The sequence below is a fragment of the Mirounga leonina genome, unplaced genomic scaffold (assembly GCF_011800145.1).
Source record: "Mirounga leonina isolate KUSES-001 unplaced genomic scaffold, KU_Mleo_1.0 Mir_174, whole genome shotgun sequence".
Lineage (NCBI taxonomy): Eukaryota > Metazoa > Chordata > Mammalia > Carnivora > Phocidae > Mirounga > Mirounga leonina.
This window is the reverse complement of record NW_023270451.1, coordinates 35,527,467-35,552,008: the sequence shown is the minus strand read 5'-3', so window position 1 is coordinate 35,552,008 and position 24,542 is coordinate 35,527,467. Positions and strand designations below refer to the sequence as shown.

At 34.8% G+C, this 24,542-nt stretch overlaps 1 protein-coding gene across 1 annotated transcript in view; it reads right to left on the bottom strand.

Moving 5' to 3' along the window:
- HDAC9 (histone deacetylase 9) overlaps positions 1 to 24,542 on the bottom strand; it is an 899,218-nt gene that overhangs the window by 51,085 nt on the left and 823,591 nt on the right. The window contains exon 25 of the mRNA XM_035020706.1: positions 9,506 to 9,639. Within this exon, the coding sequence (XP_034876597.1) occupies positions 9,506 to 9,639 (134 nt within the window). The remainder of the gene's footprint in view (positions 1 to 9,505; positions 9,640 to 24,542) is intronic.

Genomic DNA, 24,542 nt, shown 5'->3' with positions numbered 1-24,542 from the left:
AAATATAACTGTTCAAAATCTTTGGGGGGCAGCAAAGACAGTCCTAAGAGGAAAGTATACAGCAATACAACGCTTTCTCAAGAAACAAGAAAGGTCTCAAATACACAACCTAACCCTACACCTAAAGGAGCTAGAGAAAGAACAGCAAATAAAGCCTAAACCCAGCAGGAGAAGAGAAATAATAAAGATCAGAGCAGAAATCAATGAAACAGAAACCAAGAGAACAGTAGAACAGATCAACGAAACTAGCAGCTGGTTCTTTGAAAGAATTAATAAGATTGATAAAACCCTGGCCAGACTTAATAAAAATAAAAGAGAAAGGACCCAAATAAATAAAATCATGAATGAAAGAGGAGAGATCAAAGAAATGCAAACAATTGTAAGGACATATTATGAGCAACTATATGCCAGCAAATTAGATAATCTGGAAGAAATGGATGCATTCCTAGATATGTATAAACTACCAAAACTGAACCAGGAAGAAATAGAAAACCTGAACAGACCCATAACCACTAAGGAAATTGAAGCAATAATCAAAAATCTCCCAACAAACAAGAGCCCAGGGCCAGATGGCTTCCCAGGGGAATTCTGCCAAACATTTAAAGAAGAATTAATACCTATTCTTCTGAAGCTGTTTCAAAGAATAGAAATGGAAGGAAAACATCCAAACTCATTTTATGAGGCCACCATTACCTTGATCCCCAAATCAAAGACCCCATCAAAAAGGAGAGCTACAGAACAATATCCCTGATGAACATGGATGCAAAAATTCTCACCAAAATACTACCCAATAGGATCCAATAGTACATTAAAAGGATTATTCACGACCAAGTAAGATTTATTCCTGGGCTGCAAGTTTGGTTCAACATCCACAAATGTAACAATGTGATACACTACATTAATAAAAGAAAGAACAAGAACCATATGATCCTCTCAATAGATGCAGAAAAAACATTTGACAAGGTACAGCACCCTTTCTTGATTAAAACTCTTCACAGTGTAGGGATAGAGGGTACATACCTCAATTCATAAAAGCCATCTATGAAAAACCCACAGAGAATATCATACTCCATGTGAAAAAGCTGAGAGCCTTTCCCTAAGATCAGGAACATGACAAGGATGCCCACTCTTGCTTGTATCTTGTATGGAACCAGAAAAGACCCCGTATAGCCAAAGGAATGTTGAAAAAGCAAAGCAAAGCTGGTGGCATCACAATTCTGGACTTCAAGCTCTATTACAAAGCTGTCATCATCAAGACAGTATGGTACTGGCACAAAAACAGACACATAGATCAATGGAACAGAATAGAGAGCCCAGAAATGGACCCTCAACTCTATGGTCAACTAATCTTTGACAAAGCAGGAAAGAATGTCCAACGGAAAAAAGACAGTCTCTTCAACAAATGGTGTTGGGGAAATTGGACAGCCACATGCAGAAGAATGAAACTGGACCATTTCCTTACACCACACACAAAAATAGACTTCAAATGGTTGAAAGACCTAAAGGTGAGACAGGAGTCCATCACAGTCCTAAAGGAGAACACAGGCAGCAACCTCTTCGACCTCAGCCGCAGGAACTTCTTCCTAGAAACATCGCCAAAGGCAAGGGAAACAAGGGCAAAAATGAACTACTGGGACTTCATCAAAATAAAAAGCTTTTGCACAGCAAAGGAAACAGTCAACAAAACCAAAGACAACTGACAGAATGGGAGAAGATATTTGCAAATGACATACCAGATAAAGGGCTAGTATCCAAAATCTATAAAGAACTTAACAAACTCAACACCCCAAGAACAAATAATCCAATCAAGAAATGGGCAGAAGACATGAACAGACATTTCTGTAAAGAAGACATCCAAATGGATGGGCGCCTGGGTGGCTCAGTCAGTTAGGCGTCTGCCTTTGGCTCAGGTCATGATCCCAGAGTCCTGGGATCGAGTCCCACATTGGGTTCCCTGCTCGGCCGGGAGCCTGCTTCTCCCTCTCCCTCTGCCCCCACCCCCACTTGTGATCTCTCTCTCTGTGTCAAATAAATAAATAAATCTTAAAAAAAAAAAAGAAGAAGAAGAAGAAGACATCCAAATGGCCTTACAGACCATGGAAAAGTGCTCAACATCACTCAGCATCAGGGAAATCCAAATCAAAACCTCAATGAGATACCACCTCACACCAGTCAGAATGGCTAAAATTAACAAGTCAGGAAATGACATGTTGGCGGGGATGCAGAGAAAGGGGAACCCTCCTACACTGTTGGTGGGAATGCAAGCTGGTGCAGCCACTCTGGAAAACAGGATGGAGGTTCCTCAAAAAGTTGAAAATAGACCTACCCTATGACCCAGCAATTGCACTACTGGGTATTTACCCCAAAGATACAAATGTAGTGATCCTAAGGGGCACATGTACCCCAATGTTTATAGCAGCAATGTCCACAATAGCCGAACTATGGAAAGAGCCTAGATGTCCATCAACAGATGAATGAATAAAGAAGATGTGGTATATTATGCAGTCATCAAAAAATGAAATCTTGCCATTTGCAATGATGTGGCTGGAACTAGAAGGTATTATGCTAAGTGAAAGAAGTCAATCAGAGAAATCATATAATCTCACTGATATGAGGAATTTGAGGGAAAAAAAAACAGAGGATCATAGGGGAAGGGAGGGAAAAATGAAACAAGATGAAACCAGAGAGGGAGACAAACAATAAGAGACTCTTAATCTCAGGAAACAAACTGAGGGTTTCTGGAGTGGAGGGTGGTAGAAGGGTTTGGGTGGCTGTGTGATGAATACTGGGGAGGGTATGTACTATGGTCAGTGCTGTGAAGTGTGTAAGACTGATGAATCACAGACCTGTACTCCTGAAACAAATAATACATTATATGTTAATAAAAAAATATGCATGACAGATTTAAAAAATGATTTTGTATATGTTTATTTTGTAAGTGGTCATATTGCAAGTTCATGAAAAAAAGGTGAAACATATAACACAGCCTTAACACTTGTATACATTCAGTATAAAAAATAAAGCGTCACACTGGAAAACCATATGGAATTTCCTCCAAGAAGTTAAAAAGAGCTACCCTATGACCCAGCAATTACACTACTATGTATTTATCCAAAGCATACAAAAACAGTGATTCGAAGGGGCACATGTACCCCAATGTCCACAATAGCCAAAATATGGAAAGATCCCAGATGTCCATCGACAGATGAATGGATAAAGAAGATCTGGTGTTTGCGCATGTGTGTGTGTATATATATATATACACACACACATTTTTAATTATATGTACATTCTATATATATAATGGAAGATTACTCAGCCATCAAAAAGAATGAATTCTTGCCATTTGCATGGATGTGGATGGGACTAGAGTGTATTATGTTAAGCGAAATAAGATAGTAAGTGAAAGACAAATACCATATGATTTTGCTCATATGTGGACTTTAAGAAATAAAACATATAAACATAGGGGATTGAAAGGAAAAATAAAATAAGATAAAAACAGAGAGGGAGGCAAACCATAAGAGACTCTTAACTATAGGAAACAAACACAGTTGCTGGAGGGGAGATGGGTGGTGGGGATGGGGTGATTGGGTGATGGTGTGATGGGCATTAAGGAGAGTATCTGATATAAGGAACACTGGGTGTTATATGCAACTGATGAATCACTAAATTCTAGCCCTGAAAATAATAACACACTAGATGTTAACTAAGTTGAATTAAAAAAAAAAAATCTGTGAAGATGTCACTGAGGTCAGGAAAGCAATGCAGGAACAAAGTGAAAATTTCAACAAAGAGATTGAGAATATTAAAAGGTACCAAACAAAAATCACAGAATTGAAGAATACTATAACTGAACTGAAAAATTCAATAGAAGAGTTCAAGAGGAGACTAGATTAAATGAAAGAAAAGATCAGTGAATTCAAAGACAAGGCAGTGAAACTCATCCAGTCAAAATAGCAAAAAGAGAAAAAAGAATGAAAACAGTAAAGATAGCTTAAAGGACTTATGGGACACTATGAAGCAAATCAAAGGAATTATAGGAATTCCAGAAGGGGAAGCAAAGGACCAGAAAGCTTATTTGAAGAAATAGTGGTTAAAAACCATCCTTACCTGGGGAGAGAAACACATCCAAATATAGAAATCCCAAAGAGTACCATATTAGATGGATCTAAAGAGACCCACACCAAGGCACATTAAATTTTTAAAAGTTAAAGACAAAGAGAGAATCTTAAAAACACCAAGAGAAAAGCAACTTTTCACAGATAGGGGAATCTCTTTAAGACTTTGAGCAGATTTCTCAGCAGAAACCTTAAAGACCAGAAAGAAGTGGCATGATATATTCAAAGTGCAGTAAGAAAAAAACTGCTGATCAAGAATACTCTACCCAAAAAAGCACTCATTAAGAATTGAAGGACAGATACAATTTTGCAGACAAACAAAAGCTGAAGTATTCATCATCATTAGATTGCCCTTATGAGAACTGTTAAAGGGAGTTTCTCAAGTTGAAATGAAAGAATACTAACTAGTAACATAAAAATCTATGAAAGTATAACATTCACTGATAAAGGTAAACATGTAATTAAATTCAGAATACTCTAATATTGTAATGATAGTGGGAAATCACTTATAACTCTAATGTAGAGGTTAAAAGACAAAGGTGTTAAAAATAGCTATAACTACAATAATTTGTTAATGAATACACAATATAAAAAGGTATAAATTGTGATCAGAAATCAGAAACATAAATTGTGGGAAGGGAGTGTAAAAAGGTAGTTTCTATATACATTAGAGTTGGGATGTTATCTGCCTAAAATACACTATTATAAGATTTTTGCAAGCCTCGTGGTACCCACAAAGCAAAAACCTATAGAAGTATGCAAAAGACAGAGAAATCAAAACATAACACTATGGGAAATCATCAATGCACAAAAAAAGAGAGCAGGAGAGGAAGAAAGGAACTATAAAACTGCCAGAAAACAGGATAGCAATAGTAAGCTTGTACATATCAATTCATACTTCAAATTTAATAGACTAAAATCTCTAATCAAAAAACATAGAGTGCTTGAATGAATACAAAAATAAGACCTAATTATATGCTGCCTACAAGAGAATAACTTCAGATTTAAGTATACACAGACTGAAAATGAAGGGATGGAGAAGATGTTCCATGCCAATGGAAACCAGAAGAAAGCAGGGGTAGGTATGTTTATATCAGGAAAAAATAGACTGTAACTTAAAAACTGTAATAAGAGACAAAGAAGGTCAGTATATGATGACAAAGGGGTCAATTCATCAAGAGTATATAACACTTGTAAATATGCACCCAACATAGGAGCAGCTAAATTTATAAAGCAGGTATTAACAGATTTGAAGAAAGAAATACACATAAATACAATATTAGGGGACTTTAATACCCCACTTTCAATAATGGATAGATCAGCCAGACAGAAAATCAATAAAGATTGGACTTAAACTATGCTTTAGACCATATGGACCTAAACATTCTATCCAACAGCAGCAAAAAATACATTCTTCTCAAGCACAAATGGAACATTCTCCCAGAAAAATCATATATTAGGCCATAAAACCAGTCTCAGCAAATTTTAAAAGACTGAAATCGTTCCAAGTAACTTTTCTGACTACAATGGCATAAAACTAGAAATAAATGACAAAAAGAAAACTGGAATACTCATAAATATGTGGTAATTTAACAACACGCTCCTGAACAACCAATGGGTCAAAGAAATGAAAAGAGAAATTAAAAAATCTTGAGACAAATGAAAATGGAAATACAACATACTAAAACTTATGGGATGCAGCAAACAATAGAAAAAAATCAATGCAACTAAGAGCTGGTTTTAGGAAGATATACAAAACTGATAAACCTTTAAACTAGACTAAGAAAAAAAGAAAAAAGACTCAATTAATAAAATCAGATTTGAAAGAGGAGACTTGACAGCTTATGACAGAGAAATCCAAAGGATCATAAGAAACTACTATGAACAATTATACATCAATAAATTGGATAATGTAGAAGAAACGTATAAATTCCTAGAAACATAAAACCTATCAAGACGGAATTCTGAAAAAATAGAAAATATGAACAGACCAATAACTAGTAGGGAGATTGAATCAGTAATCAAAAAGCTCCCCAAAAAAGTCCAGAATCAGATGGCTTCACTGGTGAATTCTACCAAATATCGAAGTGCTAATACCCGTCCTTCTCAAACTCATCCAAAAAACTGAATAGGAGGGAACATGTCTGAACTCACTTTAGGAGGCCAGTATTTCCCTGATACCAAAGCCAGTGAAGGACAGTACAGGGAAAGAAACTGCAGGCCAATATCCCTGATGAACATAGATGCAAAAACTCTCAACAATATATTAGCAAACTGAATTCAACATTACATTAAAAGGACCATACACCATGATCAAGTGGGATTTACTCCAGGGATGCAAGAATGGTTCAACATACACAAATCAACCAATGTGATACAATACATTAACAAAATGAAGGATAAAAATCATATGATCATCTCAGTAGGTGCAGACAAAACATCTGACAAAATTCAACATCCTTCATGATTAAAAAATCTCAAAAAATTCAGTATAAAAGGAACATACTTCGATATAGTAAATACCATATATAACAAGCCCAGAGCTAACACCATATCTAAGATCAAGAACAAGACAAAGATGCCTGCTTTTGCTACCTTTATTCAACATAGTATTGTAAGTATGATCTAGAGCAATTAAGAAATGAAAAGAAATAAAAGGCATCCAAATTGGAAAGGAAAAAGTAAAACTGTCTCTAACTGCAGATGACATGATATATATGGAAAACCCTAAAGACTCTACCACAAAACTATTAGAATTAATAAACAAATTCAGTAAAGTTGCAGAAGGCAAAATCAACATAAAAAATCAGTTTTTATATATGAACAATGAACTATCTGAAGAAGAAATAAAATAATCCCATTTACAATGGTATCATAAAAAAATAAAATACTTAGAGATAAATGTATCCAAGGAAGTGAAAGGTCTATACACTAAAAACTGCAAGATATTGATGAAAGAAATTGAAGAAGACACAAATAAATGGAAAGATATACCATGTTCATGGATGAGAGGAGTTAATATTATTAAAATGTTCATATTACCCAAAGCAACCTATAGATTCAATTCAATTCCTATCAAAAGGCATTTTTTACAAAAATAGAAAAAAAATTCTAAAACTCATATGAAACCACAAAGACCTCAAGCAGATGAAGGGATCTTGAGAAAGAACAATAATGCTAGAGTCATTACACTTCTTGATTTCAAATATAGTACAAGTAGTCAATGCACTATGGTATTGGCATAACAGACACACAGATTAATGGAACAGAAGAAAGGGCCCAAAATAAACTCATGCACATTGGTAAATTAATTTCCAACAAAGGATTCAGGAATATACAATGGGGAAAGAATAGTCTCTTCAATAAATGGTGTTGGTAAAACTGAAAAGCTATACACAAAAGAATAAAACTGGACTCCTATATTACATCATACACAAAAATCAATTTAAAATTGATTAAAAACTTAAACATAAGATTTGAAACCATAAAACTCTTAGAAGAAAACATAGGGGATAATCTCCTTGACATTAGCCTTGGCAATGTTTTTTTTGGATCTGACACCAAAAGTAAAGGCAACAAAAGCAAGCAAACAAACAAAGTGGGACTACATCAAGCTTAAAAACTTCTGCACAGCAAAGGTGAGTAAAATGAAAAGGTAACCTATGGAATGGGAGAAAATATCTGCAAACCATATATCCAATAAGAGGTTAATATCTAAAATATAAAGAACTCATACAATTCAATAGCAAAAAACCAAAAAGGCAAAACCCCAAATAAACCAATTAAAAATGAGCAAAAGGCCCAATTAGATGTTTTTTCAAAGAAGACATATAAATGGCCAACATGTACATGGAAAGATGATCAATATAAGTAATCACCAGGAAAATGCAAATCAAAACCATAATGAGATATTACCTCATGTATTATCAAAAAGAAAAGAGATAAATGCTGGTAAGGATGTGGAGAACAGGGAAACTTTGAGCAATGTTGTTGGAAAGGTAAGATGTACAGCCACTATGGAAAACAGTAGGTAAGATGTACAGCCACTATGGAAAACAGTAGGAGATTCCTCAAGAAACTAAAACCACTTGTTTTATGATGTATGATCCAGCAATCTTTTTTTTTTTTTAAGATTTTATTTATTTATTTGAGAGAGAGTACATGAGAGGGGGGGAGGGTCAGAGGGAGAAGCAGGCTCCTCGCTGAGCAGGGAGCCCGATGCGGGACTCGATCCCGGGACTCCAGGATCATGACCTGAGCCGAAGGCAGTCACTCAACCAACTGAGCCACCCAGGCGCCCTGATCCAGCAATCTTACTTCTGGGTATATAATCTGGGAAACAAAATCACTACCTTGAACAGATATCTGTACTCCAATGTTTACTGCAGAATTATTTACAATAGTCAAGGTACAGAAACAAACTAAATGTCCACCAACAGGTAAATGGATAAAGAAAATGTGGTGTATATATGTGTTTATATATACATACAATAGAATATTATTCAATCTTTTAAAAAGAAGAAAATCTTGTCATTTTTGATAACATGGATAAACATGGAGGGCATTACGTTAAGTGAAATAAGCCAGACAGAGAAAAATATATTGCATGGTATCACTTATTGACCACTCCCCTGCTGAAAAAAGTAGTTGAACTTGTAGAGACAGAGTAGAATAGTGGTTGTCAGGGGCTGGAGGGGTGGGAGTAATAAGGAGAGGTTGATAAAAGGTTTTAAACTTTCAGTTACAAGCTGAACAAGGTTTGAGGATCTAATGTATAACATGATGCCTATAGTTATAATTAAAATTTGCTAAGAAAGTAGAATTTAAGTGTTTTCACCAAACAAATAAACAAATGAACAAACAAATGAACAAAAAGTATGTGAGGTGATGAATGTGTTAATTTCATGGAAGGAATCATTTCACAATGTATAATATATCAAATCATCACATTGTACACTTTAAATGTATTACAATTTTGTCAACTGTATTTCAATAAAGATAAAAAAAATTTTTTTTAATTTTATTTTCCCCCTTGTGCTAACACAGTCCTATGGAAAATCTCAAGAGAAATTTTGAGTAATCTGTTTTTCAGTGTTTCATTGCTTATTAGTTGGGTCAATATACAAAGCATTTCTCCTCCCAAGAGTTATTTACTGAGCTCACAGATAACCTGATTGAGGGAAGTGCTATGTGGATTAACTGGACAACAGTTATACCATATAACAGGAGTACATGTAAACTTCTCCTAAAAGCTTACCTTCTTTCTTAAAATTAGAAGAGCAACATTGTGCTTTCTGATTACATGGGATTAAAAAAAATTAAATATATGCATGCATACATTCCTAGTCCTTTAGCCCTACTCTTGTGTACTTTTAATTTTTTACCTCATTTCCTAGGAGGGCATTTACGCAGGCTTCTGATGCATCACAGATGGCTGTGAGATCATGTCCTCCTTCTAGAGCCAACACCACGTGTCCATCAGCCAATGTCATCAACTGCTTCGTCAAATGACCAAAGCCTATCATAACACAAACAGAACATTTCAAAGTATTAATCAGAAGAGAATATTACTAGAATTTAATATTGATTGAGCTTTTATTATGTGTGTGTCCTTTCTCAGTGCCTTCCATGAGCTAATTCATTTAATACTTACAAAAACTTAATAAATTAGGTGCCATTACTATCTATATTTTACAAATGTGGGAACCAAAATCCAAGATCCCACAGCTAAGAAGTATCACAACAAAAATTTATACCAAACAATATGGCTCCTCCCCAGTGCACAGTAGTGGCTTTCACAACACATTCTATATGTACCTGGATGAAAACTTGATAGCATTTGACAAGTGTTAATAAGGTCAATAATCTCCTTTGCTTGATTTTTGTTTCTTATCTCCATCATTTGTCTTATTATAAAAGGAAGTTTTTCGGTTTTTTTTATGTATCACCTCAAATTACTTAACTATCACATTAGGTTTTTATAGACATCACATTAGATTTTTATAGACATAATTTTGATTATGAAATAGTTAATATAAAAAATAAATAACATCTATATATATTATAAAGTATAATGATATGAGAAACATCTGTTCACTCACTTTCCAATTTAAGGAAAATAATGTTAGCAATACTTTTGAAGCCCCTTGTGTACTTCTGTTAACATCCCTCCTCCTCTCTGTGGGAAATTAGGATCTTTGTGTTGATAATTCCTTTGCATTTTTTTTTAACTTTATAAAAATGTTTTTTTATTTTCACAACTTGCTCTTTTCATTCAATATCTTGTTAGCTCATCTCTGTTGATAAATGTAGCTATAGTTATTTGTTGTGTAGTAGGCCATAGTATGAGTATAAAAGAATTTATTTACCCAATCTCCTGATGACAGATTTTTGCATTTTTTGTTATTACAAAACCCCAATGTTTTGTTATTACAAACAATGACCACAGAACATTTTTATAACACTCTTGTGGTTCACATGTGCAACAATGGACTAAAATCATTGTGACTTAAAATCTGCTAAATAATACTAGATTATTTGTAACAGGCTATAATAATCAACCTCACTCTGAGAAGCAGTGTATATAAGAATTCCAGTTTAGTCACATCCTTGCCAACGTTTGGTATAATTTGTCAAGTGAGTGAATAATGGCATCTTATTGTGCTTTCATTCAGTTTTAGGACGGACCTTACTATTTCTACTTTGAATTAAAGTTTTTATTATAAATAGATAAATTTGTTTATACCAAAATGAGATGTTTTTTCTCCTATAATTTCATAGTTGTTGTGAGTCACATTAATTAGTATTTCTAATATTAAGTCATCATTAAATTTAAGGAGTAAAATAAGCTTGGTTGTGATGTAATTATCTATTTTGTACACAGCTGGAAGTGTTTTACTATGGTTTGTTTAGGATTTTTTCACCTATGTTCATGAATGGGGTTAATCTATAATTTTTCAGTCCTATATTGGCCATGTTGAATTTTGATGTGGTCAGGATCACCTTTTTCCATTATCTGATTCTAGAAAGTTGTGTAGAAATCTCCTGGAAAGCCATTTGAGTTTTGTGGTTTTTGAGGAAGATTTTTAACTACTGATAGAATTTCTTTAACAACTATAGGACTACTCATGCTTTCTATATCTTCGTAAGTTATATTTTTCTAGAAATTTACTTAAGTGTTCAAATTTGTTGAAATAAAGTTGTTTATTTATTATCTTATTTTGGAATTCCAATTAAATGTATGTGGTCATTGTCATTATATTCTCAATGTCTCTTAAGCTTTGTTTCATATTTTTTATGTCTCTTTCTGTCCTGAATTATATATATTTTTATTTCAGATCTACCTTCCAGTCTTTCTTTCTCCACATGTGTCTAATCTACTGTTTAACATTTCTATTGGTATCTTCATTTCAGTGATTATACTGTTCAATTCCAGGTGTTCTATTCAGTTGGATTTCATAACTTCTTATTTTTATAGCTTCTTATTCTTTGCTCATCATTCTATTTCTTCCTTTATTTCTTTACCCATAATTATTTTATATTCTGTATCTGTTATTTGAAGTCTTTATGGCCTAGTATTACTATATGTTGTTTCTGCTGATTCATCCTCATGATGTCTTAATTCTCCTGTTTTTTAATTTTTTTTTGAGCTCATATACATTGGAACTTCCTATGTAAGAAGTTTTTGGAGCCTGAACCTGGGTTGAGTGTGATTTTGTTTGCCTCTACTGGATGGCTGGGATACTATCACCTAGGATAAATTTTAAATTTTTAGATTGCAGGGACTTTTTTTTTTTTTAATGCACAGTTACTGTAAATGTGGACCCAAAACCTGATTACAAATTCTCATGTAAAAAATGTTTTTTTCCCCTTTTTATTTTCATTGCTTTTGAAATTCCCTCTATTCATAGCCTTAGCTAAGATATATTTGTTTTTTTTATTCAGCAGTATTTCCTCTTCCATTCACCCTTTTTCTTAGAATTGCCCTTTCTTATTCCTTTCTTTATGCTGGTCTCCAACAAAACTTCTCCCTTCATAGACCCAAGTCTTTGACTCCCTTTTCCAGTATGCAGTAATCTTTTAATAATGTTCAAGCTCTATCCAGCTGGAGACTTTGGGATAGCCCAGGGTAGCCAACAGCTACAGGATTTGCTCACCTTCCTTCATCTTTTTGGAAGGCATTCAAAAATTTTAAAAAGTAGTTTTGCTATTTTCACGTGGAAGTGTTTCAGGATGTATAGACTCTCAGACTGCTAAATGTAAATGTCTCTCATTCAACATTTAAAAAAAAATAACACTGCATCCAACTTGCCCAATTTCAAGGACAATGACAAAAAAGAAATAAGATGAATGAAAGTAAGTAAAACCATGTGTTCAATATGGTATTTCATTTTTTTGTTTTGTTTTGTTTTGTATTGTGATTTATTTACAAAATTTCACCACATAATAGTAATCACTTTTTAAAAAAAAAATCAGTATCAGTCCTAATAAAGGCTATTAGGATAAATTCTTAAGCCTACAAAAATTGCCTTAGTACCAATGTTCCCAGTCATATTATTGTTACCTAAAATCTGACTCCAAAGCCCACATGTAGTTTCTGATTATACACAGTCAATTTGAAGTACAATCTAATTAGACTGACAGGGGACAGTGGAGGACCCAAGCACTTTTATCAACTTCTATAAGAGGTGTATGTTAGCCTACTGGTTACATCCCTCTAGCTGTACCCCACCATTTATTTATAATGGGACTACTGAGTTGCCCCATTATGCTAAAATATGATCACTTTGGAAAAACCAAGGCATTATCTAGACAACCTAGACTCTTCAATGGGGTAAGTAAAAAGTGGCTATCAGTAGTCAAAAATAGTTTCATTTCTTTGAAGTTTTTCCTTTTCTGGACTCCTTGTCTTTTTCTTATTTTGAAGGCTTTGAAGATTTTGTCTTTTTCTTTTTCTTTTTTTTTTTTTTAAAGATTTTATTTATTTATTTGACACACAGAGAGAAAGCACAAGTAGGCAGAGAGGCAGGCAGAGAGAGAGGCAGAAGCAGGCTCTCCACCGAGCAGGGAGCCCGATGCGGGACTCGATCCCGGGACTCCAGGATCATGACCTGAGCCGAAGGCAGTCACTTAACCAACGGAGCCACCCAGGCGCCCCGATTTTGTCTTTTTCTTGATCAGTGCATCAGTTTCCATAGACTCTTGGTCTTTCTCATCAGATTGAGAATCATCTTCATTTAACTCTTCACTGTATTCAGAATCCAGTCTCTGGTTTGTCAGGAACTGGGATATAGCTACATGGAACTGAATGCAAGTGACATTCGGAGTAAAAACAGTTTGAAGGAGATTGTTGCTGAATCACTGAATAATACCAGCATCACAGGCTTTTATTCAACTTCTCAACACAGGTCAGGTAGAGCAGCCCATTCAGTAAACACGAAACATGCTCTAATCATGGATGAAGTAGATGGCATGGTAGGCAATGAGGACAGGGGAGGAATTGAGGAATTAACTGGTTTGATAAAACATAAAAAAATTCCCATTATTTGTATATGCAATGATAGAAATCATCCCAAGATTCACTCTTTGGTTCATTATTGTTTTGATCTTAGTTTTCAAAGACCTCGAGTTGAACAGATTAAGGGTGCTATGATGTCTATTGCACTTAAAGAGGGTTTGAAGAGCCCCGCCTCCAGCTATGAATGAAATAATTTGGGGAGCTAATCAAGATATCAGACAGGTTTTACACAATGTGAGGATGTGGTGTCCACGAAGTAAGGCACTAACCTATGACCAGGCCAAGGCTGATTCTCACAGAACCAAAAAGGATATGAGACTGGGCCCATTTGATGTTGCCCGGAAAGTGTTTGCAGCTGGAGAGGAGACCACTCATATGTCACTTGTGGACAAGTCAGATCTCTTTTTTCATGATTATTCAATAGCACCCCTATTTGTCCAGGAGAACGACATACATGTGAAGCCTGTAACTGCAGGGGGTGACATGAAAAAGCACCTGATGCTTTTAAGCAGAGCAGCAGATGGCCTATGTGATGGTGATCTAGTGGACCATCAGATCCAGAGTAAGCAAAACTGGAGTCTTCTGCCCACACAGGCCATTTATGCCAGTGTTCTTCCTGGAGAGTTAATGAGGGGGTACATGACCCAGTTTCTTACCTTCCCAAGCTGGTTGGGGAAGCACTCATCTATTAGCAAACATTATCATATTGTACAGGACCTAGCACTTCACATGAGTCTCAGAACTGATTCCAGCAAAAGGACTGTAAATGTGGATTATCTGTCACATATAAGGGATGCAGTTGTACAGCCCTTGACCTCACAAGGGGTAGAAGGAGTGCAGGATGTTATTGCTCTTATGGAATCCTACTACTTGATGAAAGAAGACTTTGAGAATATCATGGAAATTAGCAGCTGGGGAGGCAAACCTAGTCCCTTCTCCAAGCTGGATCCCAAGGTGAAAGCAGCCTTCACAAGAACTTATAGTAACACTGGGTGTAATATACAAACAATGAATCATGGAACACTACATCAAAAACTAATGATGTGTTGTATGGTGACTAACATACCATAATAAAAAAATAAATAAAACAAAAAAAACAAAAAACAAAATAAGAACTTACAATAAGGAAGTCTACCTTACTCCATATTTACTTCAAGCAATAAAGACACCCAGACATAGCACAGGCACAGCACTGGCATTTCATTTTTTTAAATTGCTTTAAGAACTTGCAAGGAATAAACATTTAATTTTTAAATCAATTATATTTTTAATAATTAATAGACTTTAAAGAGCAGTTTGGGTTTAAAGAAAAACTGAGCAGAAAGTACAGAGTTCCCATATACCTCACTGTCTTTTCCTCTATTACTAACATCGTGCATTACTGTGGTACATTTGCTACAACTGATGAGCCAGTATTGATATATTGTTGTTAACAAAAGCCAATGGTTAGGATTTACTCTTTGTATTGTATGGTTCTGTGGGTTTTGACAAATGCATAATGTCCGGTATCTACCATTATATTATCCTATAGTATGGTTTCACTGTCCTTTATAAAAATCCCCTGTTCTCCACCTATTCATCCTTCCTCTCCACCCCCCAACATTTGCAAATCGATTACTTTTGTCTCAATAGTTTTATCATTCATTTTACAATGTTTACAGTAATTCAAATTTTTAGCTTCTTGTATTAGCCATTCTACAGTACAAGAACATTTTTTTTTCATTTTTCTTCATTCATATAGTACTTATAATATTTAGAATATTTCTAAATCCATAAAAATGTGAAAGAATAATCTTGAATATGGAAGTGCATGCTCTGCAAGCCTGGCTGGACTACTTTCAAACCTGATCTCTGTTCTTCTCTAAAGCATTGTGGTCTTTGTTTGAGAAGAAAGGAATTCTCGGGTGCCTGGGTGGCTCAGTTGGTTAAGCAACTGCCTTCGGCTCAGGTCATGATCCTGGAGTCCCGGGATGGAGTCCCGCATCGGGCTCCCTGCTCGGCAGGGAGTCTGCTTCTCCCTCTGACCCTCCCCCTCTCATGCTTTCTCTCTCCCTCTCATTCTCTCTCTCAAATAAATAAATAAAATATTTAAAAAAAAAGGAATTCTCAGAATAAAGTTGATAGAACTAAATGAAAGCCTATCAAGTTGTGAAACAACTAGACCCCCAAACCAAACTAAGTTTCTTTCATTTGGAACAATAGAATAATATAATCTTAATCTTTGGAATGCACTGAGATATCCACCCAATAAACTATAACTGTCCAGAACTTCGCAAGAACTTACAATAACACTGGGTGTTATACACAAACAATGAATCATGGAACACTACATCAAAAACTAATGATGTACTGCTCTAGCATTTGAGGTAAGCCAAAAACAAGATTTCACTTCCCCACTACCTTGAAGCACTTTATTGTTGACTCTATCCATTTAGCTACTATTTTGATAGAAGTCAAAATAGTCATTTATAATTACTCTGTTTCTAAATAGTTGGCAAAAATTATTCTAAAAAGTATTTTAAAATTAGATAAAAACTGTTTTCAAGCATTGAAATATTCCTCACTTTTTCTGGACCTCATGATGATACCAATAAGAGTCTTTTCCATGGGCCACTTAGAAATGAGGATGACCATACTAAACTCCCCACCTTCTTACATGATTACTATAAAAAGAATGCTAAGCTTTCAAAAATGTATAATGCAAAGTTCTGATTTCTAATGCTTAGAAATGTTCAAAGCTAATAGCACATAGTAACTAGTTCCATTCCAGAAAATAAAAATGCAAGAAATACTCATAATACTCAGAGGCAAAAAGGCAAATATTTCTGCTAATCATATTGTTAAATATTCAGAAGTTTTTTCCTATAACTCTAAACCAGGGCTATAGTGAGAAATTAAAACATATAATAATAAATCAAGCCAGTATGCCATATCTTTCATTCTAAAGGTTCCTAACAATTGAGCATTCAATTATCTAAAGCTATTACTGAGTAGATCAAATCACATGGATTTAGAAAAAGAGAGAAAGTCTCAAATCTGATTTAAGCTCATTGTTTCCCTTGGAAATAAAAAAAAGGCTCATAAAATACCAAATTTAGATGGGATAGTAAAAAGTGGAAGGAAAGAATGGAATGAAGTTAATCTTTGATCTCTATCCAAATTCCTCTTTCTTCTACCTACAGGGTTTATTTCCATTCACATGTTACCCATGTGATTTTAAGCCACAGACTGAAGCAGCTGAACTTTTGAGTTATGCATGCACAAAAGATTCAAGTGAAATAAAGAAATGAATTTCTATAAGGCCTGTGCCCTCTCTTCCACTCAAGGATTTCAAGAATAACTTTTTAGTTTTGTTAACCTGAGTTCTACTGTGTCCATTACTGTTGTACATATATACGAGGTATTTAGAAAGCCAAGTACGGCTATTAATGTCAAAGTATTATTTATCAGGACATGTGAGATAAAAGTTTCAGTGGGGTGTGTGTGTGTGTGCGTATGTGTGTGTAACATTATTAATAGACATAATCGCAAGTTGTTTTTATGACTTTTTACTCCTATTTTCACAAAAACTCAACCTGCATGTTACAATAAACTTAACCTGAACAGTTGAAAAATTATAGCGAGACCATAACTAGCAATGTTTTTTTCAAGGGGGTTGGAGTGTCCTGAGTGTGAGGGCTATGGGAAAAAGTGATCAAGTAGAAAAACGCATCTATATAACATGCTGCATCTTGGGCCAAGACATCACCAGATAGGGTGATAGAACTAGGTTCTTAAGGTCTACATATACCTTTAGCTTCTGGATTATTTTGGGAGTTTGGGGGTAGAGCTTAGGGAGGAGCCTGTGGAGTAGCAACATGGGCAGGCTCAGGTTAGTTACTGAAATTGGTATATATTCACTGAAAATCAGACTCGACAGTCTTCCCCACTACCTTACTGCACTGACTACAACAGAATTCTGTAAGAAATATTTTTTCAAAGTGAAATTTGGCACCTTATACTCTTTTGAGGAAATCTTCCAGAATGAAGCCTTAACAAAGTACTAACACTACTATACTACTGCTACAACACTAAAGAATCCTGTATGCAGCCTGGTTGTTTCAAAAAGCATTAAATTAATTTAATCTAATCATCATTAAACTACAAGCATGAGAAGGAAGGTACATTGTAACAAGTCATTTCTTTTCACGACCAAACACAGCTGAAGTGGTAACTACCAACAATGAGATGTCACTGAGAAAGAGAACTGCAAGGGCATTTTCAGTTAGAAATCCTGTTCAGTTCTGCTGATTTACTAGAAGCAAATGTAATTTTTTGTTTCTGAAAAGAATTATAAAGTAAGTTGTAAATATGGTCCTGGTTCAAATTATCAGTTTCTATTTGATTTCCTGATATTCTACGGGGTATTACTTCTGGCTATATGTCATATTGTGTCAGCATTTTTACTAGTTCAGAAAAGTTGTTTGAAATGAAAAGTTGCTCAAAGAAGTCTCAACAATTAAACAATATATTTAAAGTGTATTTAATAACCAACTCATAGGTCAAAAAAGGATTCACCCTTCAAAAGTATGTCTCAAACACTTCTAATGTTTCCCAAATAGTTCTCAGAGTATAGTGGTAGTGAAAGGAAACACTAACTAGCTTTATTTTAATTTCCATTAAAAAAAACTGTTTTCAAAACCAAAATTAACTTAAGTTCATTGTAGAAAATTTGGAAAATAATAGAAAATAATGAATAAATAGTAAATAGAATTAAATAGTATTATATGATATATGTTGTTATATATTATATAAACGTATTGTCTAATATTGAATAAATAAAACAATAAATAGTAGTAAAATAATTATATATGATAATAAATCCACAGTCCGACCAACCAAAGATTAGCCAATTCTACTTTTGTGGTATTTCATGTTTGTTGTTTTATTTTAAAAATAAAACAGTATTATCATATTATAATTTTTTTAACTTACAAATATCTATAGTGGGAAAAATTTTATAAGTCCTCTACAATATTATTTTGAATGTATTAATGTACCAATCAATCCTCTGTTTTTAGATATTTCAGTTGTTACTAGGCTTTCAGTTTTATATATGATTGCAAATAATATCCTCTTGTATGGTTAAAGTGGCCACTTCACATTAGCATATTTGAAGCCAGTGTTATTATATATTATTTTATAATGGAAAGAGGCCTGTTCTTTTTACTGTTAACTTTTCTTTTCTTTTTTTTTAACTTTTCTTTATCAGTGATGAGATAGAACATAAATAGTAAAGCATATAAAGGAAAAATGGGAACAAAGTTCCCAAACTCTATATACTTCATTCTTTTAGAACCTAAATGTATTCAGCAATGCCTGTTGTAGATAACTGAAACATTACTATAAAACCCCAGGGAAATGAGAGATACTCCCAGATAGCCTGTTTCTTTTATGAAATTACAAAAACTACTGAATTGGAATTCTCTAGGGAAGTTAAGACAGAGAGAATTCTGGTGTACACTGAAGAGGAACTCTCTCTAACCTACAATTTAGTTACCATTGTTATTTTGCCATCCTGGAATAGATTAGACTCTAGAATCAGCAACCAACTGCAAGAGAAAGTACCTGGGTCATGATTCATTGGATTAATAAAGAAATAGACACACACACACACACACACGGCACAAAGTGACTGATTAGACAAGTCATTCTACTTCTACTATTAATCTCTTAACTTTGCTGATGTCAGTCTCCCATTTACTGCCAGTGTTTCTCCATTATTATTTTTCATCTGCTGAGGAAAGCTTCAAGTAAAAAACAAAACAAAAAAAAGGGATGACAGAGGCAATCCTCACCCCCATATCCACTCAGGAGAGGTAGTGGAGTGAAAATAAGAGTAGTGACAGTCTCTTTGAAATACTGACAACCTACTCTGTTATTGATTTATATCATTTTTGTAACTGATATAGTTAAAAAGCCTCAATAACAATTTATTCATTTTTTAACAGTTTAGTTTAATTTGGGCCTGAAATGTTTGTGAAGACTTCATTGCAAATTCAATATCGTAGGGATCAAAGGAGACATACTTTTGTCCCATTTTAATTTGAAATTTAATTTTGCATATCCACTGGCATAATTTCTATAGCTATGTCCAGAAAAGATGACTTAAGAATTCACACACAGTGAAGTATAATTACAAAAACTGTAGCCATTTTCTTCTCTAAAGCCCTTCATCATTAAGTTGCCATATTGTTCTTTGGGAAAATGCAGTCAAACTCAAGTTGAGAGAAAAGTTTGGGTAGCATGTGGCTGTCTCATGTATTGTGAGACTCTAGCAGGACTTCAAAGCAGAATCTGATTGTTACAGATGGGAAGAATGCTTTCCACAGAAATACCTTTTTAAGACTCATGGTGCTGTAATTCATATGGTAGGCACTTGTGATTCATTCCTGATGATGTTGGGATCATTTAACTCACAAAACCATTGTTGCTACCATAAAATCCTTTCATCTGTAGCCAAAAAGGTTTATTTCATGCAAATGAAAATTTTTCATTAAAGTATTACCTTAATAATGGGCAATGATATATATTTTCTGGTCATGTTTAAAATGTAAATTTATGAACATATTCTGAAGATTCATTTCATGTTAAGATCTTTATTTATTTGACGTCCTAGGACTCTTTCCAAATTCACTGAAACTGGAAATCAATTTTAGAAGAAATATGGAGATTATTATCATTAAATCTTTCAGTTGGCTTATTCTAAGCAGCCCTATAAATATTGCAAATGTTTTAAAGAAGGTACTTTCAACTATTCCAGTCAGTGATGGCCCAGGAGGTGAGTTTATATTCTCAGTATCTTTTGAAAAAAAATGAATAGTTGGTTTATATCTTAAAGTCTGAGACAATAGAATACTTTAATGCCATTATTTCTGAAAAACAAAATTGGAAAACATTTATCCTGAAGAATTCCTGAGAATAAGATGGCAAGAAAGGTTGACTGGCATTTTGACTATCCATCCATCCATCCATCCATCCATCCATCCATCCATCCATCTACCCATCCATCTCTCCATCTATGGTCTACCTACAAATCAACAATTATTTACTAAATTCCTACTATGTGCCATAGTTTTATATATAAATTTGTATTTCAAATAGATATGTGAATCTTAGTTTTTTCACCTGTAAATATAACTAAGGATTAATTATTCTCATGTATTTGAAATGAATATCTAATCATAAAAAGGCACCTCAAAAAAATAAGCACCATACATCAAACAAAGCCTGGCACATAGCAGTTTTTTTTATTATTATGTTATGTTAATCACCATACATAACATCATTAGTTTTTGATGTAGTGTTCCATGATTCACTGTTTGTGTATAACACCCAGTGCTCCATGCAGAACGTGCCCTCTTTAATACCCATCACCAGGCTAACCCATCCCCCCACCCCCTCCCCTCTAGAACCCTCAGTTTGTTTCTCAGAGTCCATCGTCTCTCATGGTTCATCTCCCCGTCCGATTTCCCCCTCTTCATTCTTCCCCTCCTGCTATCTTCTTCTTTTTTTTTTTAAACATATAATGTATTATTTGTTTCAGAGGTACAGGTCTGTGATTCATCAGTCTTACACAATTCACAGTGCTCACCAGAGCACATACCCTCCCCAATGTCTATCACCCAGCCACCCCATCCCTCCCACCCCCCACCACTCCAGCAACCATCAGTTTGTTTCTTGAGATTAAGAATTCCTCATATCAGTGAGGTCATATGATACATGTCTTTCTCTGATTGACTTATTTTGCTCAGCATAATACCCTCCAGTTCCATCCATGTCGCTGCAAATGGCAAGATTTCATTCCTTTTGATGGCTGCATAATATTCCATTGTATATATATACCACTTCTTCTTTATCCATTCATCTGTCGATGGACATCTTGGCTCTTTCCACAGTTTGGCTATTGTGGACATCGCTGCTATACACATCGGGGTTCACGTACCCCTTTGGATCCCTACATTTGTATCTTTGGGGTAAATACCCAGTAGTGCAATTGCTAGATCATAGGGTAGCTCTATTTTCAACTTTTTGAGGAACCTCCATCCTGTTTTCCAGAGTGGCTGCACCAGCCTGCATTCCCACCAACAGTGTAGGAGGGTTCCCCTTTCTCTGCATCCCCGCCAACATGTCATTTCCTGACTTGTTAATTTTAGCCATTCTGACTGGTGGGAGGTGGTATCTCATTGAGGTTTTGATTTGGATTTCCCTGATGCCGAGCGATGCTGAACGCTTTTTCATGTGTCTGTTGGCCATTTGGATGTCTTCTTTGGAAAAATGTCTGTTCATGTCTTCTGCCCATTTCTTGATTGGATCATTTGTTCTTTGGGTGTTGAGTTTAAGAAGTTCTTTATAGAATTTGGATACTAGCCCTTTATCTGATATGTCATTTGCAAATATCTTCTCCCATTCTGTCGGTTGTCTTTTGGTTTTGTTGACTGTTTCTTTTGCTGTGCAAAAGCTTTTTATTTTGATGAAGTCCCAATAGTTCATTTTTGCCCTTGCTTCCCTTGCCTTTGGCGATGTCTAGAAAGAAGTTCCTGCGGCTGAGGTCGAAGAGGTTGCTGCCTGTGTTCTCCTTTAGGATTGTGATGGACTCCTCTTACATTGAGGTCTTTCAACCATTTGAAGTCTATTTTTGTGTGTGGTGTAAGGAAATGGTCCAGTTTCATTCTTCTGCATGTGGCTGTCCAATTTCCCCAACACCATTTGTTGAAGAGACTGTCTTTTTTCCGTTGGACATTCTTTCCTGCTTTGTCAAAGATTAGTTGACCATAGAGTTGAGGGTCCATTTCTGGGCTCTCTATTCTGTTCCACTGATCTATGTGTCTGTTTTTGTGCCAGTACCATACTGTCTTGATGATGACAGCTTTGTAATAGAGCTTGAAGTCCAGAATTGTGATGCCACCAGCTTTGCTTTGCTTTTTCAACATTCCTCTGGGTATTCGGGGTCTTTTCTGGTTCCATACAAATTTTAGGATTATTTGTCCCATTTCTTTGAAGAAAATTGATGGTATTTTGATAGGGATTACATTGAATGTGTAGATTGCTCTAGGTAGCATTGACATCATCACAATATTTGTTCTTCCAATCCATGAGCATGGAACGTTTTTCCATTTCTTTGTGTCTTCCTCAATTTCTTTCACGAGCATTTTATAGTTTTCTGAGGACAGATTCTTTGCCTCTTTGGTTAGATTTATTCCTAGGTATCTTATGGTTTTGGGTGCAATTGTAAATGGGATCGACTCCTTAATTTCAACATAGTATTAGAAGTCCTAGCCACAGCAATCAGAAAACAAAAAGAAATAAAAGGCATTTGAATTGGCAAAGAAGAAGTCAAACTCTCACTCTTTGCAGATGATATGATACTTTATGTGGAAAACCCAAAAGACTCCACCCCAAAACTGCTAGAACTCACACAGTAATTCAGTAAATTGTCAGGATATAAAATCAATGCACAGAAATCAATGGCATTCCTATACACCACCACCAAGACACATAGCAGTTTTTAATCTTTTTTTAATATAAGATTTCAATTATGGAATTTTAGATCTAGAAATAAATTTTAAGATTATATATCCAGTCTTTTCATTTTAAGGATGAGGAAACTAAGACCCAGGAAGGTGAATTATAAAGGTAAACAGTTGACAGTAGAGTTGGGGTGGGAACCCAAAGCTCTCAGTGAGTGCATTTCTTACCATTCAGCCAACTCAAAAGATATTAATACTGCCCATATTTTTAGACATGATTTTTAGTTCAAAGGAACTTTAGAAAGAGTTCCTAGACACCAAATTCCTTTTACAAATCATTGCTTTGGTGTGTTCAGTGTAAACAAACCAGAAACATGTGAACTAAATTTCCCTTAAAAAACACAAATATAAAACCAGTGAAGAAAAAAAAAATCCCTAGAAAATGCTTTTGGACATCATAGGGCCATTTCATCCTACCCCTCAACAATTTTTTTTTTTTTTGCCAAACCCCAATTGCAATTTGATTTGCCAGTCACTAGTTTTTACTGCTGTTTTCAGTAATGCATCAAACACATGGGATCTATTCTCTCACTGATGCTCATGCACAATTGGCCAAGTGGGATGGAACAAGAGCGGAACAGACTCATGCTAAGCAATGATGATCCCATTACAGTAGTTTTCACTACTCAAATTCAACCTGTATTTATTGAGCACATACTGTAATCATAGCTAGGGAAATACATGGATGAATAACATAGTTCCTGCCCCCAAGGAACTAAGAGGCATGTACAGAGATAAATAAAATTTAACATAGAAAAATATAGTTGTTATAAAATAAACACATTTTTAAATAAAGCTTAATAGATGAAAGATATACATCTGCTTAGAGAAACTCAGAAGATAATGAAATAATATATGTAAAATGCATCCATCCAGTACTTGACACATAGGCAGTATCAGTTAACTATTACTTCCTCACTCTAGGCCATTAGACCTCTTAATTATTTAAAAGCTCTATTAGATAAATAGGCAATATCATCTAGATGGTATCATGTTTGTCATTTATTTAGTTTTTCAATTAGTAAACCTAGTTCTAGAATACTCAATTATGCTGACAAAAGATCATATATATTATAGTTCCAGAAAACAAAATGGGGAATGCAAAAGTAAGTCTGGAGGAGAGGAACTGATATTTCTAGACAATCCTGCTTTTTAAAATTTATTTCAAAACAGTGAATTGCCAACAACTGATTAATACTTACAAATCTAACATACAGCTTGGTACATGGTAGGGTACAGTACTTGTCTATTGATAGAATGAGTGAATTTGGAATGAACATATTCAAGTCTACTTGATTGCATTTAAATTAGTAAGGTAAGCAAAATTCTCAGAAT